This window comes from Delphinus delphis, chromosome 1, assembly GCF_949987515.2.
Source record: "Delphinus delphis chromosome 1, mDelDel1.2, whole genome shotgun sequence".
NCBI lineage: Eukaryota > Metazoa > Chordata > Mammalia > Artiodactyla > Delphinidae > Delphinus > Delphinus delphis.
In genome coordinates, this window is record NC_082683.1 from 162,247,083 (window position 1) to 162,260,734 (window position 13,652).

General features: G+C 38.1%; 1 protein-coding gene across 1 annotated transcript in view; it reads left to right on the forward strand.

Moving 5' to 3' along the window:
* LBR (lamin B receptor) overlaps positions 1–11,732 on the forward strand; it is an 85,780-nt gene extending 74,048 nt beyond the window's left edge. Inside the window, exon 14 of the mRNA XM_069540094.1 lies at positions 11,615–11,732. Coding sequence (XP_069396195.1) covers positions 11,615–11,676 — 62 coding nt within the window. The 3' untranslated portion in view covers positions 11,677–11,732. The remainder of the gene's footprint in view (positions 1–11,614) is intronic.
* The last annotated feature ends 1,920 nt before the right edge of the window (positions 11,733–13,652 follow it).

The following is a 13,652-nucleotide window of genomic DNA, read 5'->3' on the forward strand; positions in this document are numbered from 1 at the left end:
GAATTCCAGCCTGCACCGAGTGACGCTGCTGGCATTCACCAAGCTCTTTGCATGACAAAATACCCTGCCATCACCTGGCCCTTCATGATCCTCCATTTATTATCTCCCTTGCAGATGGTTTAGTATATATTGAAAAAAATATATACTATAGATATATGTGCAAAAATAAGACCATACTATACATGTTCTAACCCAATTTTAGTAATCAATCTTGTAAATGTGACTAACTTCTTCTATATCAATAATAACAGGAATTCTTTAAAGGCTTTTGAAATATATTATCAAATTGTCTTCTGGAAAGTTAGGAAAAATTAAATTCTCAATAGCAGTATGAGATAGTGCCTGTTTCTCTGCAATTTTTAAATTTATTTTTTTCATATTTATTTAATTAATTTATTTTTTTGGCTGCATTGGGTCTTCGTTACGGCACGCGCGGGCTTCTCTCTAGTTGTGGTGTGCAGGTTTTCTCTTCTCTAGTTGTGGTGCACGGGCTCCAGGACATGTGGGCTCTGTAGTTTGCAGCATGCAGGCTCTCTCGTTGAGGTTCACAAGTTCAGTAGTTGTGGCACTAAGGCTTAGTTGCCCCACAGCACGTGGGATCTTAGTTCCCTGACCAGGCAATGAACCCGCATCCCCTGCATTGGGAGGTGGATTCTTTACCACTGGACCACCAGGGAAGTCCCTGTTTCTCTGCATTTTTGTTTGTTTATTTTAGCCACTGTGGTAGTGAAAGGTGGTATCTCATTGCGGTTTTAATCAGCATTTCCTTGATGATTGCATTTGGCAGTGTTCTCCAGAGTAACCGAACCAATAGGTTGTATATACATATAGAAAGAGCTTTATTATAAGGACTTGGCTCACACAACTGTAGAGGCTGACAGATCTCAAGATCTGCAGTTGGCAGTGGGAAATCCAAGAGAGCTAGTGGTGTAGCTCTCTGAAGGCCAGCAGGCTCGAGACCCAGGAAGAGCCAATGTTTCAGTTCAAGTCCAAAGGCGGGAAAAAAGACCAATATCTCAGTTCACAGGCAGTCAGGCAAGAGGATCTCCCTTTTTGTTCTATTTGGTTCTTCAACTGATTGGATGAGGCCCACCCAGTTTAGGGAGAGCAGTCTGCTTTACTCAGTCTACTGATTTAAATATGAATCTCATCCAAAATCAACCTCACAGACGCACTCAGAATAATGTTTGACCAAATATCTGGGGATCGTGCAGCACAGTCAAGTTGACACATAAAATTAGCCATCACAATAACTGATGAAGTTGAGCAAGTTTTCACAATCTTATTGCCTTTTTGTATTTATATTGCGAATTGCTTATGACCATTTGTCTAATACATGGTGCAAGTATTTCCCCCTCAGTATATCGTTTGCCTTTGCTTAAGCTTTGAGTAAGGTTTGGACAGACGTGTGCTTGAGCTCATGTTCCTTGAAAAATACCCAGAATGCAGCTGTTTCATGTTATGTTCTGGTTACGTGCAGAAGCACATACTCTGATAGGCAGCGTGACTTGCAGTGAGTATGACAGCCCCTTGTGAAAACTGAAAAGCATAATGCACACGTAGGAGAGGTGGAAGGGTAGTCATCTAGGGTGGGTCTAGGAGATAGACACCCAGAGGCAGAATCCAGATTTTCCTCAGAAAGTTTCTTTTGGATCTGCCGTTACATATAACTGAGTGGGTCATCCAGGCAATGTTCTGCACTGAGAGCACCACTGCAAGAAAATTAACCTGGTAAAAATGTAAGCAGGGGCTACCCATGTTTCCTTTAGCAATAAAGAAAACACCCTGCTATGGAGAAAAGATAACCCTCCTCCACCATTGGTGGGAGTGTAAATTGGTGCAGCCACTATGGAGAACGGTATGGAGGTTCCTCAAAAAGCCCTATGATCCAGCAATCCCACTCCTGGGCATATATCCGGACAACGTTAGAATTTGAAAAGATGCATGTAGCCCTATGTTCATAGCAGCACTATTTACAATAGCCAATGACAAGTGAATGGATAAAAAAGACGTGGTATATATGCACAATGGAATATTTCAGTCATAAAAAGAATGAAATAATGCCATTTGCAGCTACATGGATGGACCTAGAGATTATCATACTAAGCAAAGTAAGTCAGACAAAGACAAATACCATATGATATCACTTATGTGTGGAATCTAAAATATGACACAAATGAACTTATCTACAAAACAGAAACAGACTCACAGACATGGAGAACAGGCTTGTGGTTGCCAAGAGTCGGGGGCAGGGGAGGGATGGATAGGGAGTTTGGAACTAGCAGATGCAAACTATTATATATAAAATGGATAAACAACAAGGTCCTATTGTGTAGCACAGGGAACTATATTCAATACCTGGTGATAAACCGTAATGGAAAAGAATATGAAAAAGAATAGTATATATAACTGAATCACTGTGCTGTACACCAGAAACTAATACAACATTGTAAATCAATTATACTTCAATTAAAAAAAAAAAACAGCCTGCAGTATTAAACACAAATAGAGGGTTCTATATAGAGAATAGTGAAGAAAGGCTCTTAAGCTAAAGTTTTTCCCCTACAATGGGTCAATGTAATCTTTCTTGCTTTAAATGAATAAGTAAAAACAACAAACACTTTTGTGGTGATTTATATGTGTCAGACACTGTTCTAAGTGCTTTGCCTCTATTGACTAGTCTGCCTCTTATGGCCTAGGTACTTTTTTGGCCAAGGAAACTAAGACCCAGAGAGGTTAATAAGCTTGCTCAATGGCTTGTAAATCCTTGTTCAGCTACAAGCAGAGGGGCTGTAATTTGATTCCCGAAAAAGGGTAAGTCTGTGCTTTAAATGTTAGCCAGCCCTTATTGCCTAGTTACAGAGTTCATTATCTTAGAACCATGAAAAACACTTAGTATTTGTGTAGGTACACACTAGGCGTTCTGTATCTTATTTATTTGTTGTTATTATTGTTTAAGGTACCACACTTACCTCCAAGTCTGAAGAACTAAACGCGTATGCAAAATTCCAGCCCAACATTCCATAAATTTTTCTTTCATTGATCAGAGCACTGAAGAAACATAAGCTGAATAAAAGTTTTTTCCACCATGGTCCACAGTCTGGTTTTTCAAATATCTCCTCTGTTACCTCTCCACTCCCACTATATCCAAATGTCTGAAGTAAATTACTTTTCAACCCCTGGGGATTTTCCAGTGCAATCACTAAAACAGATGTGAATAAAAACAACATGTGAGGACAGATACAGGCACTAGGACTGGGGGGACTTTTTTTTGCATAGAGAACTACCTAAGAATATAACTGTTTTTAAGATTCAATGGCAAATCGAAAATCTTGTGTTATTCTTTTCCCATTCGAAAACTTCTGTAAAAGGATTGTATCAGATTTCCTATTGCTCCAATTCATACCTTAAAATAAGTACAACATTGTCATTAAAAGCACTCCTGTTTGCTCTGGACTCGCAGCATTTTAGAAAGTTTGACAGTGAAGAGTTATTATATTCTAAATGCTCAATGGCAGCTAAATGGCTGTAACAGAATCAGGGTTGCCTGGCCTCAGCAAGGCAGCAGATAGAGGGGGCTCCAAATTATAGGAAACAGAGAACTCATGGAACCAATAAAAGTATCTAATCGTAACAGATAATTTGGTGTGTTACTAAAGTGTTCTGCTTGAATTGAAAATCACTTTGATTGATTTTTTAACTAGGAAAGTTGAAGTGAGGAGGTACAGGAGGTAAACTGGGGACAGAATCACTTGGAGGGCTTTTTCTTTTTTAAGAGTGTGGCTGTAAGTCCAAACCTGAAGGCTCTGAAAATGTTTCTTTACTTGCACAGTTTCCAAAGACATACATACATAGACATACAAACGTATACGTGTATTTCACATCGTGTGGGTGTATATATAGGATACGTATAAATGCGTGTAGATATGTATGTATGATATGTGCGTGCGTGTGTGTGTACGTGAACACGAGATTTCTGAACCAAGGATAAGACTGCTTGATTTATTCACAGAGCACTTACAATAAAATGTTCCTTAAAGCTCTCTCTCTGTCCCCAGCACCTCCACCTCCCAAATGCCCTGCTCCTGGCCAAAGATAAAAGGCTGTTTGACGTCATCATCTGTCTGGCCCTGGGAGGTAACTGGAATATCTTTGAGTCTCAGACTAAAGTTGCGGATTTCTCCAATCCATGTCCCATCTTCTACAGGGGCAGGTTTGTCGGGAATTGGCTCAGTACCGTCGGCATGGGGAAATACAGCCAGGGGCCGGGGAATAGCTGGGGGTCAGTGTAACAGGGAGAAGTTTCTTTGCTTCCCACGAGTAAATTTGATTTATTCTCAGGCTGCACTGGGACTCTATCAGGAAACTGTCCCATCTACCCCATTTCCTCTATCTTCATCCCAGTTCTGTTAAATCTCTGGCACACATTCTGCCTATGCCATTGGTCAGTTTTCTTTGCTATTAGGACTCCACTTTTTGGTCAGCTGGACACTTGTTTAACAGAATCGACCATGTCTTAGTATTTATTTAAATTTAATGGTAGATATGATTAGAAGTCACAGATAATTTTTAATTAGGACTTTTTAGTCAATAGTTTCAACCTGCTTTTTGCCAGGCCTTTTTCAGAGAATTAATAATAAATTATGAAACAGTTAGGGGGGTCAGAGACAGGAAAAAGCTAGAGAAGCAAAGGACAAGGAAAGGACACAAATTCTATACTCTGTACTCTGGTTTATAAGAGTTGGAAGCCTAAGCATCCTTGTTTGAGAAAACAAACATCTACACTGTGAATCACTTGAAAGCAAGGATCTTGTCTATACTTTTGCATCCTTCCTGGTCCACAGTGCAGGGCTGAGCACAGCAGAAATTTAGCATACTACAATTAGCACTCTCTTCTTAATTCAGAATTATGAATGCAAGATAATTTACATTCAAATAGTGTTTCTGAGTCAATATTAAAATCTGTTATACCTTGTCCTTACCTTTAATCTCTTTTGAAGAATAGGAATTGGGAAAGAACTGTCTGATTTTGAGCTTAACCATAGCCTAAATCCGGGCTGTACTGTCACATTTGGACTATAAAATCTGCAAAATAAAAAATTCATAAATATTTTCATGTGAAAAATTTAAATGAAACCAACATGTTCTAAGAATCATAGTTATTTTAATGTTTGAAGTGGTCTTAGATACCCTTTTAATAATCAAACCATAAGAACTTTCATGTTGCATATGACCCATTAATTCCCATTTTGAAAAAGTAGTTTTCCCTCCCTTAGGTACAAAAGTGATATAGGCTTATTGCAAAAAAACTTGGAAAAAATTACAAATTAAGGACAAAATGACGAGTTCTACTGGTCAAAGCTGGCACAACTGAACATCATAATAAACAACGACGGTAAAAGTTTATAATCCATTGAATACAGTAGAAATCCATGAGTCCATGCTGTTATAAATAAACAAATAAATAAATGGGGAGAAAGAAAATTCCCTTATAGTAGAACATAATTTAATAAATTTAGAAGGAATTGTGGAGTTAGAAAGTTACCGTTTGGCAAATAATTCAATAACAATTCAGTCAAAAATTATCAATGGAAGTGAAAAGTAGTGGGTGAAAGTTTGAGATGTATAGATCATCTGAAAGTCCCTACAGTTGGTAGATACCACTTTAATTAAATGATCAAAATTAATATTCTATACTTCTATAAACCAGAGTATAGAGTATAGGATTTGTGTCCTTTCCTTGTTCTTTGCTTCTCTAGCTTTTTCCTATCTCTGGCCCCCCTAACTCTGTCCAGTAGTGGGACAGATTAATGTCCTGTGCCTCTTGCTATGATGTACCAAGAAGGATACAACGTCACTTCTGTGGTATTCCTGCAACACTGCATAACCTAACTCTAACCATGAGAAAATAGCAGACAAATCCAAACTGATGGACACTTCACAAAATAACCGGTTTGTACTTTTCACAAAATGTTAAAGTTGTGGAAGACAAAAACAGACTGAGGAACTATTCTAGAACAAAGGAGATTTAAGAGACATGACAACCGAATGCAATGAGAAATCCTGAATTGGAACCTGGACCTAACTTTTTTCTTCTTTTGCAATAAAAGATATTATTGGGACAATAGGCTAGACATGATTAATTTCTGTTGATTCGATAATCAGTATACACGCTGCAGTACTTAGAGGTGAAGTGGCATTATGTCTGCAACTTACTTTCAAATGATTCAGAAAACATTACATATACATGTATGTACATATGAAAGAAATGAGAGGGCAAATGTTAACAATCATTAACTCATTTAAAGGAAGAGAGGTTAAGGGTATAGTTTTTGTATCATTCCTGCAATTTTTCTGCAAGTCTGAAATTATTTTTTTAATTTAAAAAACAAACCAAAAACAACAAAAGCAAAAAAACACTAAACAAAAAATTAAACAGAAAAACAAAAATAATCTGAAATCCGACAGAGCAGGTGTAAGTATACTTTTCTCTTTTTCCCCTCTCTGTCTGCATCTCCCTTTCTGTCATTTTTAAAATAAAAATATTACACCATACATACATGTACTTTACAGGCTACATGTCTGTAGCCTGCTACTTTTCCTCTTAGCAGTATTTTGTGAACATATTTCTTTAATTCCTAAATTTAAGAAAAATTTTTTCACATTTTCCTCTCCCAGTGTGGGCTGCTAAGGTGACAGTAATAAATATTTAAAGGCTTGATTTGATAAAGAAGTATGAATTTCCCTTAATCATTCTCTGATAATATAGGATATTTTTAATGTATCATTAATTACTCTTATTAAGCCTTTGAAACTCTGTTCTGAAAAACATTTCTCTAATCTCTTTTTTAAAATGATACATTGTTTTCTGCCATTCTGTTGTTTCTCTCTGTCTTAACACACTTTTTGAAGGTTGATACAATGACTGTCTGGTTGATGCTGTGTCCTTAGTCTCTAGAATGATTTTTGGCAAATAGTATAGTTTCCCTATAAATATTTATTGAATGAATTATGAATGAAAAAACTGGTAGAAATTATTGTGTCATATTCCACAGTTTGCATCTATTGAAATCATACAATTAAGTAATCTTCATCTTCTGCCTCAAGTGATGAAATAAATGTGAAAAAGAGAAATTATGAAATAGTTTTTAAACTTCTAAAAGAATAACTGTCTGATAACAGAATGAATGACATTAGTGAAGTTTTTAGAAATTTAAGCTGGGCAGCTGCATTTTGGTTTCATAGTCCCCTCGTGGATGCTCACAGCAGAAGAATACAGTGTAAAGAAGAGGAAGCGGACAGAAATGCAAGGCTGGAGAAAAAACTATAGAATGTTGCTGGTTAAAACCTTATTAACGCAACACATTGCTAATTCTTCACTCAAAGTTATATCATTCAACTTCCAAATACTTCCATTGCAAACAAGAAGGCTGAACCTATGGAAATTTTTGCCCGCGTGAACAAGTGCCTTGGGAGATACAGCCTAGAAAAGAGGGTTGAGGTAGAATAAGTCAGAATAAGTACTAAATACAGCACCGAAAGTATGGATATGAGGTATCCTATTCTGCTGTTTGGAATCATATAGGATGTTAAAAACTATGTAATAGATCTATACGTCTGTATATACATGGGTAAGTATTCGTGTATATCTACTGAGAGTGACAGTTTGAGAAGGAGAGAAAGAGAAAGTGATAAACAGGATGGAAAGTAAAAACTGAAGAGGGCTTTTTTTCTCTAATAAAAACTGATATATTCTTAGTGAAGTTTTCAAGTTCTTGGAGAAAAGAGAACCCTCATAAGGTAACCTAAGTTTCCTCTGAGAGGCCCAACACATTATTTTATCATTGTTTAAGCACACTGTACATTGCCATTTCCAGTTTTATTTCTTTTTTTTTTGCGGTACGCGGGCCTCTCACTGTTGTGGCCTCTCCCGTTGCAGAGCACAGGCTCCGGACGCGCAGGCTCAGCGGCCATGACTCACGGGCCCAGCCGCTCTGCGGCATGTGGGATCCTCCCGGACCGGGGCACGAACCCATGTCCCCTGCATCGGCAGGCGGACTCTCAACCACTGAAGCACCAGGGAAGCCCTATTTTTATTTTTTCAATTAAAAGTTAAAAAAAAATTTTTTAATGTTTTGAATTTTATTTATTTTTTTATACAGCAGGTTCTTATTAGTCATCCATTTTATACACATCAGTGTATACATGTCAATCCAATTCTCCCAATTCATCCCAGCCCCACCACCCCCACCCCCGCACAGATTCCGAAGACTCTTCATGGAGCCCACAGCTTTCATCAGGCACAATTTGAAAAATATTGGTTTGGAATGACTTTATATATTTAAAAATCCATTCTCTACTCTATACTAATAAGTGTTACTGGAAACACAAAAACAAAAAGAACGTTCAAAATGCAATCTTACTTTTTCCTCTAGGAGAAGCTTATCAGAGCTGAAATACTGGGACTTCAATATTATCTGTCTTTAAAAATATAACATTTGGGCTTCCCTGGTGGCGCAGTGGTTGAGAGTCCGCCTGCCGGTGCAGGGGACACGGGTTCGTGCCCCTGTCCGGGAGGATCCCACATGCCGCGGAGCTGCTGGGCCCGTGAGCCATGGCCGCTGAGCCTGCGTGTCCGGAGCCTGTGCTCCGCAACGGGAGAGGCCGCAACAGTGAGAGGCCCGCATACACCCCAAAATATATATATATACATATACATATATATATACATAACATTTGACTCAATTCAGCTGTGAGAGACATTACCTAAATTTGGAATTGTATTCAATCTCAGAATCATCAATCCTTACAAAATATTGTCCTCTTTTCTGATAGATATCCTTCTTCAAAATTGCCTTTAAATTTGGAGCTAATGTTTCAGGGAGATTCTGAAAAGCCCAATAGACATAAATAAAAAATTCATTTTACAACAAATAGATCAGTTGAAAAGGCACAACATTTAAAACATGTAAATCTTGTTAATATCTAGATATTGGTATCTATTTATTTGTCATTTTTTCCCTTGACAAAGTTACCTGTCACTTAAAGCTCTTAGACTTTATGCTCAGTGCCTACAATCTGTGTGTCAGCTGCCTGGAATTAGGCCATTTTGTGTAATACCTGTAAGAGGACACGCCCTCCTGTTTTCATAGCATTTTCAATGTTTTGGATGTAATTGCTATCCTCAACGGAGAGTTCCTGGAGCCTAGATCCTTCCATCTGACAGATCCAGTTGTGTGCTTGCTTATGCAGGTCAATCAGCAGTGGCCACTGCAGGCTGTTCTTGACCAAGACGGCATTCTCTGTTGAATACTGACCAAGAGGGAGCCCCCGATGATGCCATCGGTGGATCTGGAATGAAATCATTAGTGCTTTCGCTGTTTCATAAACTTCTCCACATTTTTAATATCCTATAGGATACTGAAGGATCCTATAGATTATCAGATAATCTTTAAAAGGACTAAGGAAATGAACAACTTAAAACAACTGGGATATGAAATTTTTGGTAGGGTGAGTAATTATTCAGAATATTACACTTCTCTGTTTAACACTAAGGATGAATGCTCATCACAGCACACATGCTATGGGAAACAGAAAAGAAATGTAAGATAGAGTACTTGTTCCCAAGGATCTTAGGATATATATGAAACGTAATAGTACAGAATTATACAGATATATTAATAGCCACTCTAATGCACACCTACCACCCGCCAAGCACATAAATGCATTATCTACTTAAATTTCTACAACAACCCTTATTTCTCAGAAGGCAGAACTGAGGTTACTCTCAGAATAAAAGGCAGACCTAGGGTTTGACTCAGAAGCTAACTCCAAGACTAATAAACTTTTCATCCTTACATGGCCTCTCTTTGCCTGCCACTCTGATTTCATGCCAGCAGCTTGGGAGAAAAAAGCCACGAAGGTCCACCGAGATCAGAGAAGGAGGAGGACCCCAGGGAACCTTACAATGAAAGGAAGCAGGGGCCTCCCCAGGAGAAGCCAAAGATATTGTTTACTTTCAAAATACAAGAAAAAAGTTTCTTGTTTAAGCTTGTGAAGAATAGGATGTTCTTGAATTCTACATAAAAGAACATATGAAAGGTGGTGAAGACTCCTGAAAAACACAAGTATTTCTGTTGGTTGGAATATATTGGGTTGGCCAAAAAGTTCTTTCAGGTTTTTCCATAACGTCTTATGGACATAGATTATAATAGATTATACTTGAGTGCAAAGAAGAGAGTAAAAGTCAGTGTTGTGATAGAAAAAAACTTTGAACTCAATAGCAAATCAAGTTGCTATTTAAAAAAATGAATCATTCTGATTTTCATACTTTTATTATATTACTAAAGTATGTATTCCTAAACACTTGTATTACTAATTTTTGAACTTTAGGGAAATGAAATCTCATAGTATATACTGTTTTCTGTCTGGCATCATCCATGCTGTTTTTTTTTTTTTTTTTTTTTTTTGCGGTACGCGGGCCTCTCACTGCTGTGCCCTCTCCCGTTGCGGAGCACAGGCTCCGGACGCGCAGGCTCAGCGGCCATGGCTCACGGGCCCAGCCGCTCCGCGGCATGTGGGATCCTCCCGGACCGGGGCACGAACCCGTGTCCCCTGCATTGGCAGGCGGACTCTCAACCACTGCGCCACCAGGGAAGCCCCATCCATGCTGTTTTATAGCTGTATTTATTTATTTTCCCTGCTGTAGAGTATTCCATTTTATGAATATAACTAGATTTTTATCCATTCGACTTTTGAGGGCACTTGGATTGTTTAAAGTTTTTGGCTAGTATGAATATGGCTACAATGAACACTCTTTTATATTCTATGGGTCAACTTATGTATGCATTTCTTTTGGGTACAAACCTAGCAGTGGCATGTTGGGTCATAGGGTATGTACAATTTTAATACTTGTAGCTAAAATCAGTTTTCTTTCTTTTTTTATTGATTTACAACATTATGTTAGTTTCAGGTGTACAGTATACTGATTCAATATTTGTTTTGCAGATTATATTCCATTGTAGGTTATTATAAGATATTGAATATAATTCCTTGTGCTATACAGTAAACCCTTGCTGCTTATCTATTTTTAGGTATAGTAGTGTGTATCTGTTAATACCATACAGTAAGTGCCCTATATATGAACGAGTTCCATTCTGAGCACGTGTTCATAAGTACAATTTGTTCGTAAGTCCAACAAGGATAGCCTAGGTACCCAACTAACACAATCGGCTATATAGTACTGTACTGTAATAGATTTATAATATTTTCATGCAAATAATACGTAAAAAACAAACAAAAAATAAAGAAAGCATTTTTAATCTTACAGTACAGTACCTTGAAAAGTACAGTAGTACAGTACAACAGCTGGCATACAGGGGCTGGCATCGAGTGAACAGGCAAGGAGAGTTACTGACTGGAGGAGGGAGGGGAGGCGGGAGATGGTAGAGCTGAAGGATGGTCAGCAATAGGAGACGGAGGGCAAGCTGCAACTTCACTCACGCCTGACACTGATGGCACAGGTTCTGGTTCCTTGCTGGATTCAATCCTATCTACCCTCTTGAAAAAATAATCCAGTGATGTCTGGGTAGTAGCTCTTTTTTTCTCTTCACAGATGACATGGTAGCACTGGATTGTATTCTGAACGGCTGCTGCAACCTTCGTGTACTGTTCTAAGTTCAGGTCCTGTGCCTCAAAAACTAACAGTGCCTCCTCAAATAAAGAAGATCCCCTTGCCATTTCCTGCATCGTGAGTCTCTTGGGTTATTCAGTTACTTCTTCCTCTTGTCTCTCTTCATCCTTTCTCTGGGCCTCCAATACCACCAGGTCTTCATTAGTAAGCTCCTCGTGTTGCACAGCAAGGAGTTCAGTGAAGTTGTCCTCTTGCAGATCTAGCTCCAGCTTCTCGCTGAGGGTCACTAAGTTGCTGAAAGACCTCTTTGGACTCCTTATCCACCTTCTCAAATCCACGAAAATTGTGAACAAACTGCAGGCAAAGGTTCTTCTAATCCCCATTCATGGTGATGGCTGTAACCTCATGCCAAGCAAAGTCAATGTTTTTTATGGCCTTGTAGATGTTATAGTCACAGAAGTTCATTGGAACATTAATTTTTTTTTTTCTGGGACAATGATGTGTTACTTCCAAATTGTTATAGATATTTAAGAGGAAAATGCATACCTTCTGTACTTCATGGTAGTTATTCAACGCTATAACCCACTGGCACATAGAGCAACAAGCAACAGAAACTAGAGCAATCTTGCTTGGGTTGAAATCAGGTAAGATAAAAATCTTTTCCAGCTTTATGAAAACCTAGAGAGAATACAGTTCACGTATTACACAAGAAAGAAATATTATTTATCTGAAGTTTTCCCCAAACTACACTAGAATGAAATTTTATTTCATATAAAAAATACTCGACTACTCTTCAAAAGTAGAATCAAAGACATACCCGGGTACAAAATGGCTCCAGTACGACTAATTTTTTTAAGATGAGGGGAAAAGCCTCTACTATAAACATCTTGTTATTACTGTTATTGTTACAGTAGCTATATTATAGTTTTTTAAAAAGAACTCCATTTTAAAACAAAAATAAAACAAGTTAACTTTCTCCAGCTCTGTGGAATTTGGTGTATAAGGAGGTCTGAAGTCTCCTTTTTGTGCACCTTGTGTGAAGTGACTTGGAAAACCACCCTCAACTTCTGCCTCGTAAGAGGCATGTTGGCAGGGCACAGTCCCTACACAAAGGTCTATCTGGTCAATTATGACAGTGTGGCTTGGGGCACACTGGGGCTCACTGAGGACATTGTCTAGCTTAGTTGTGTTACATGCCTATGGAGCCATCTCATCTAAATGGTACAAACTAGTTTAGAGTTAGCTATATAGTATTTCTCAGATACTTTGGGGAGCCATAATCAGAATCTTTCTCAGACTGATATTCTTTTTCCCTTCCTTTCCAACCAGACATTTCCTCTCTTGCCTGGAAAGACAGAACCATTTTGCTGAATAATTTAGAAGGAAGGTGGTCCATTCTCAACTTATTACTTGTGTTCTTATTATTGTTTAAAATACTGTTAGGCTTTTAATCACTTCTTTGGATGAGCTATTATTTTTTTGAGCTTGGAAGATCTATTTAAGTATAACCATAGGGAATCACTTTTGCTAAGAATGCTTCAGAGAGTGAGGAGCTGTTGCATTAATGCATGAATAGTATGGACAGCAACACTAACATTCTGCTAAAAAAATTCACATTGTTCAGATATTACTCTACACTTCCTAATAGCACAGATCATTATTGTAACTAACTAATTAATTGTGTTGTAGCTATTTAATGTCTGTTTTCCCTGTTTCAATGTAAGCTTCATAACATCAGCGAATGCGTTGGTCTTCTAAACTATCGTAATGTCTCTTACACGGAAGATACTCCATCAATATTTATTGAATTAATTAATGAGTATTCACCCTTTCAGCTGTGACAGTGCCATTCATATGTCTACAAATCTTTCAGTCTGTCCCTGAACTTAGCTCTCAGCTCAACATCTATGTAATATCTCTGCTCAGATATTCTTCCAGCCACTATGCATTATTTAGTTCCAAAGCCACTTTATTTGTTACAGCAGCAGGCACTAACTGGTACCAAAATCTGTATTAGTTT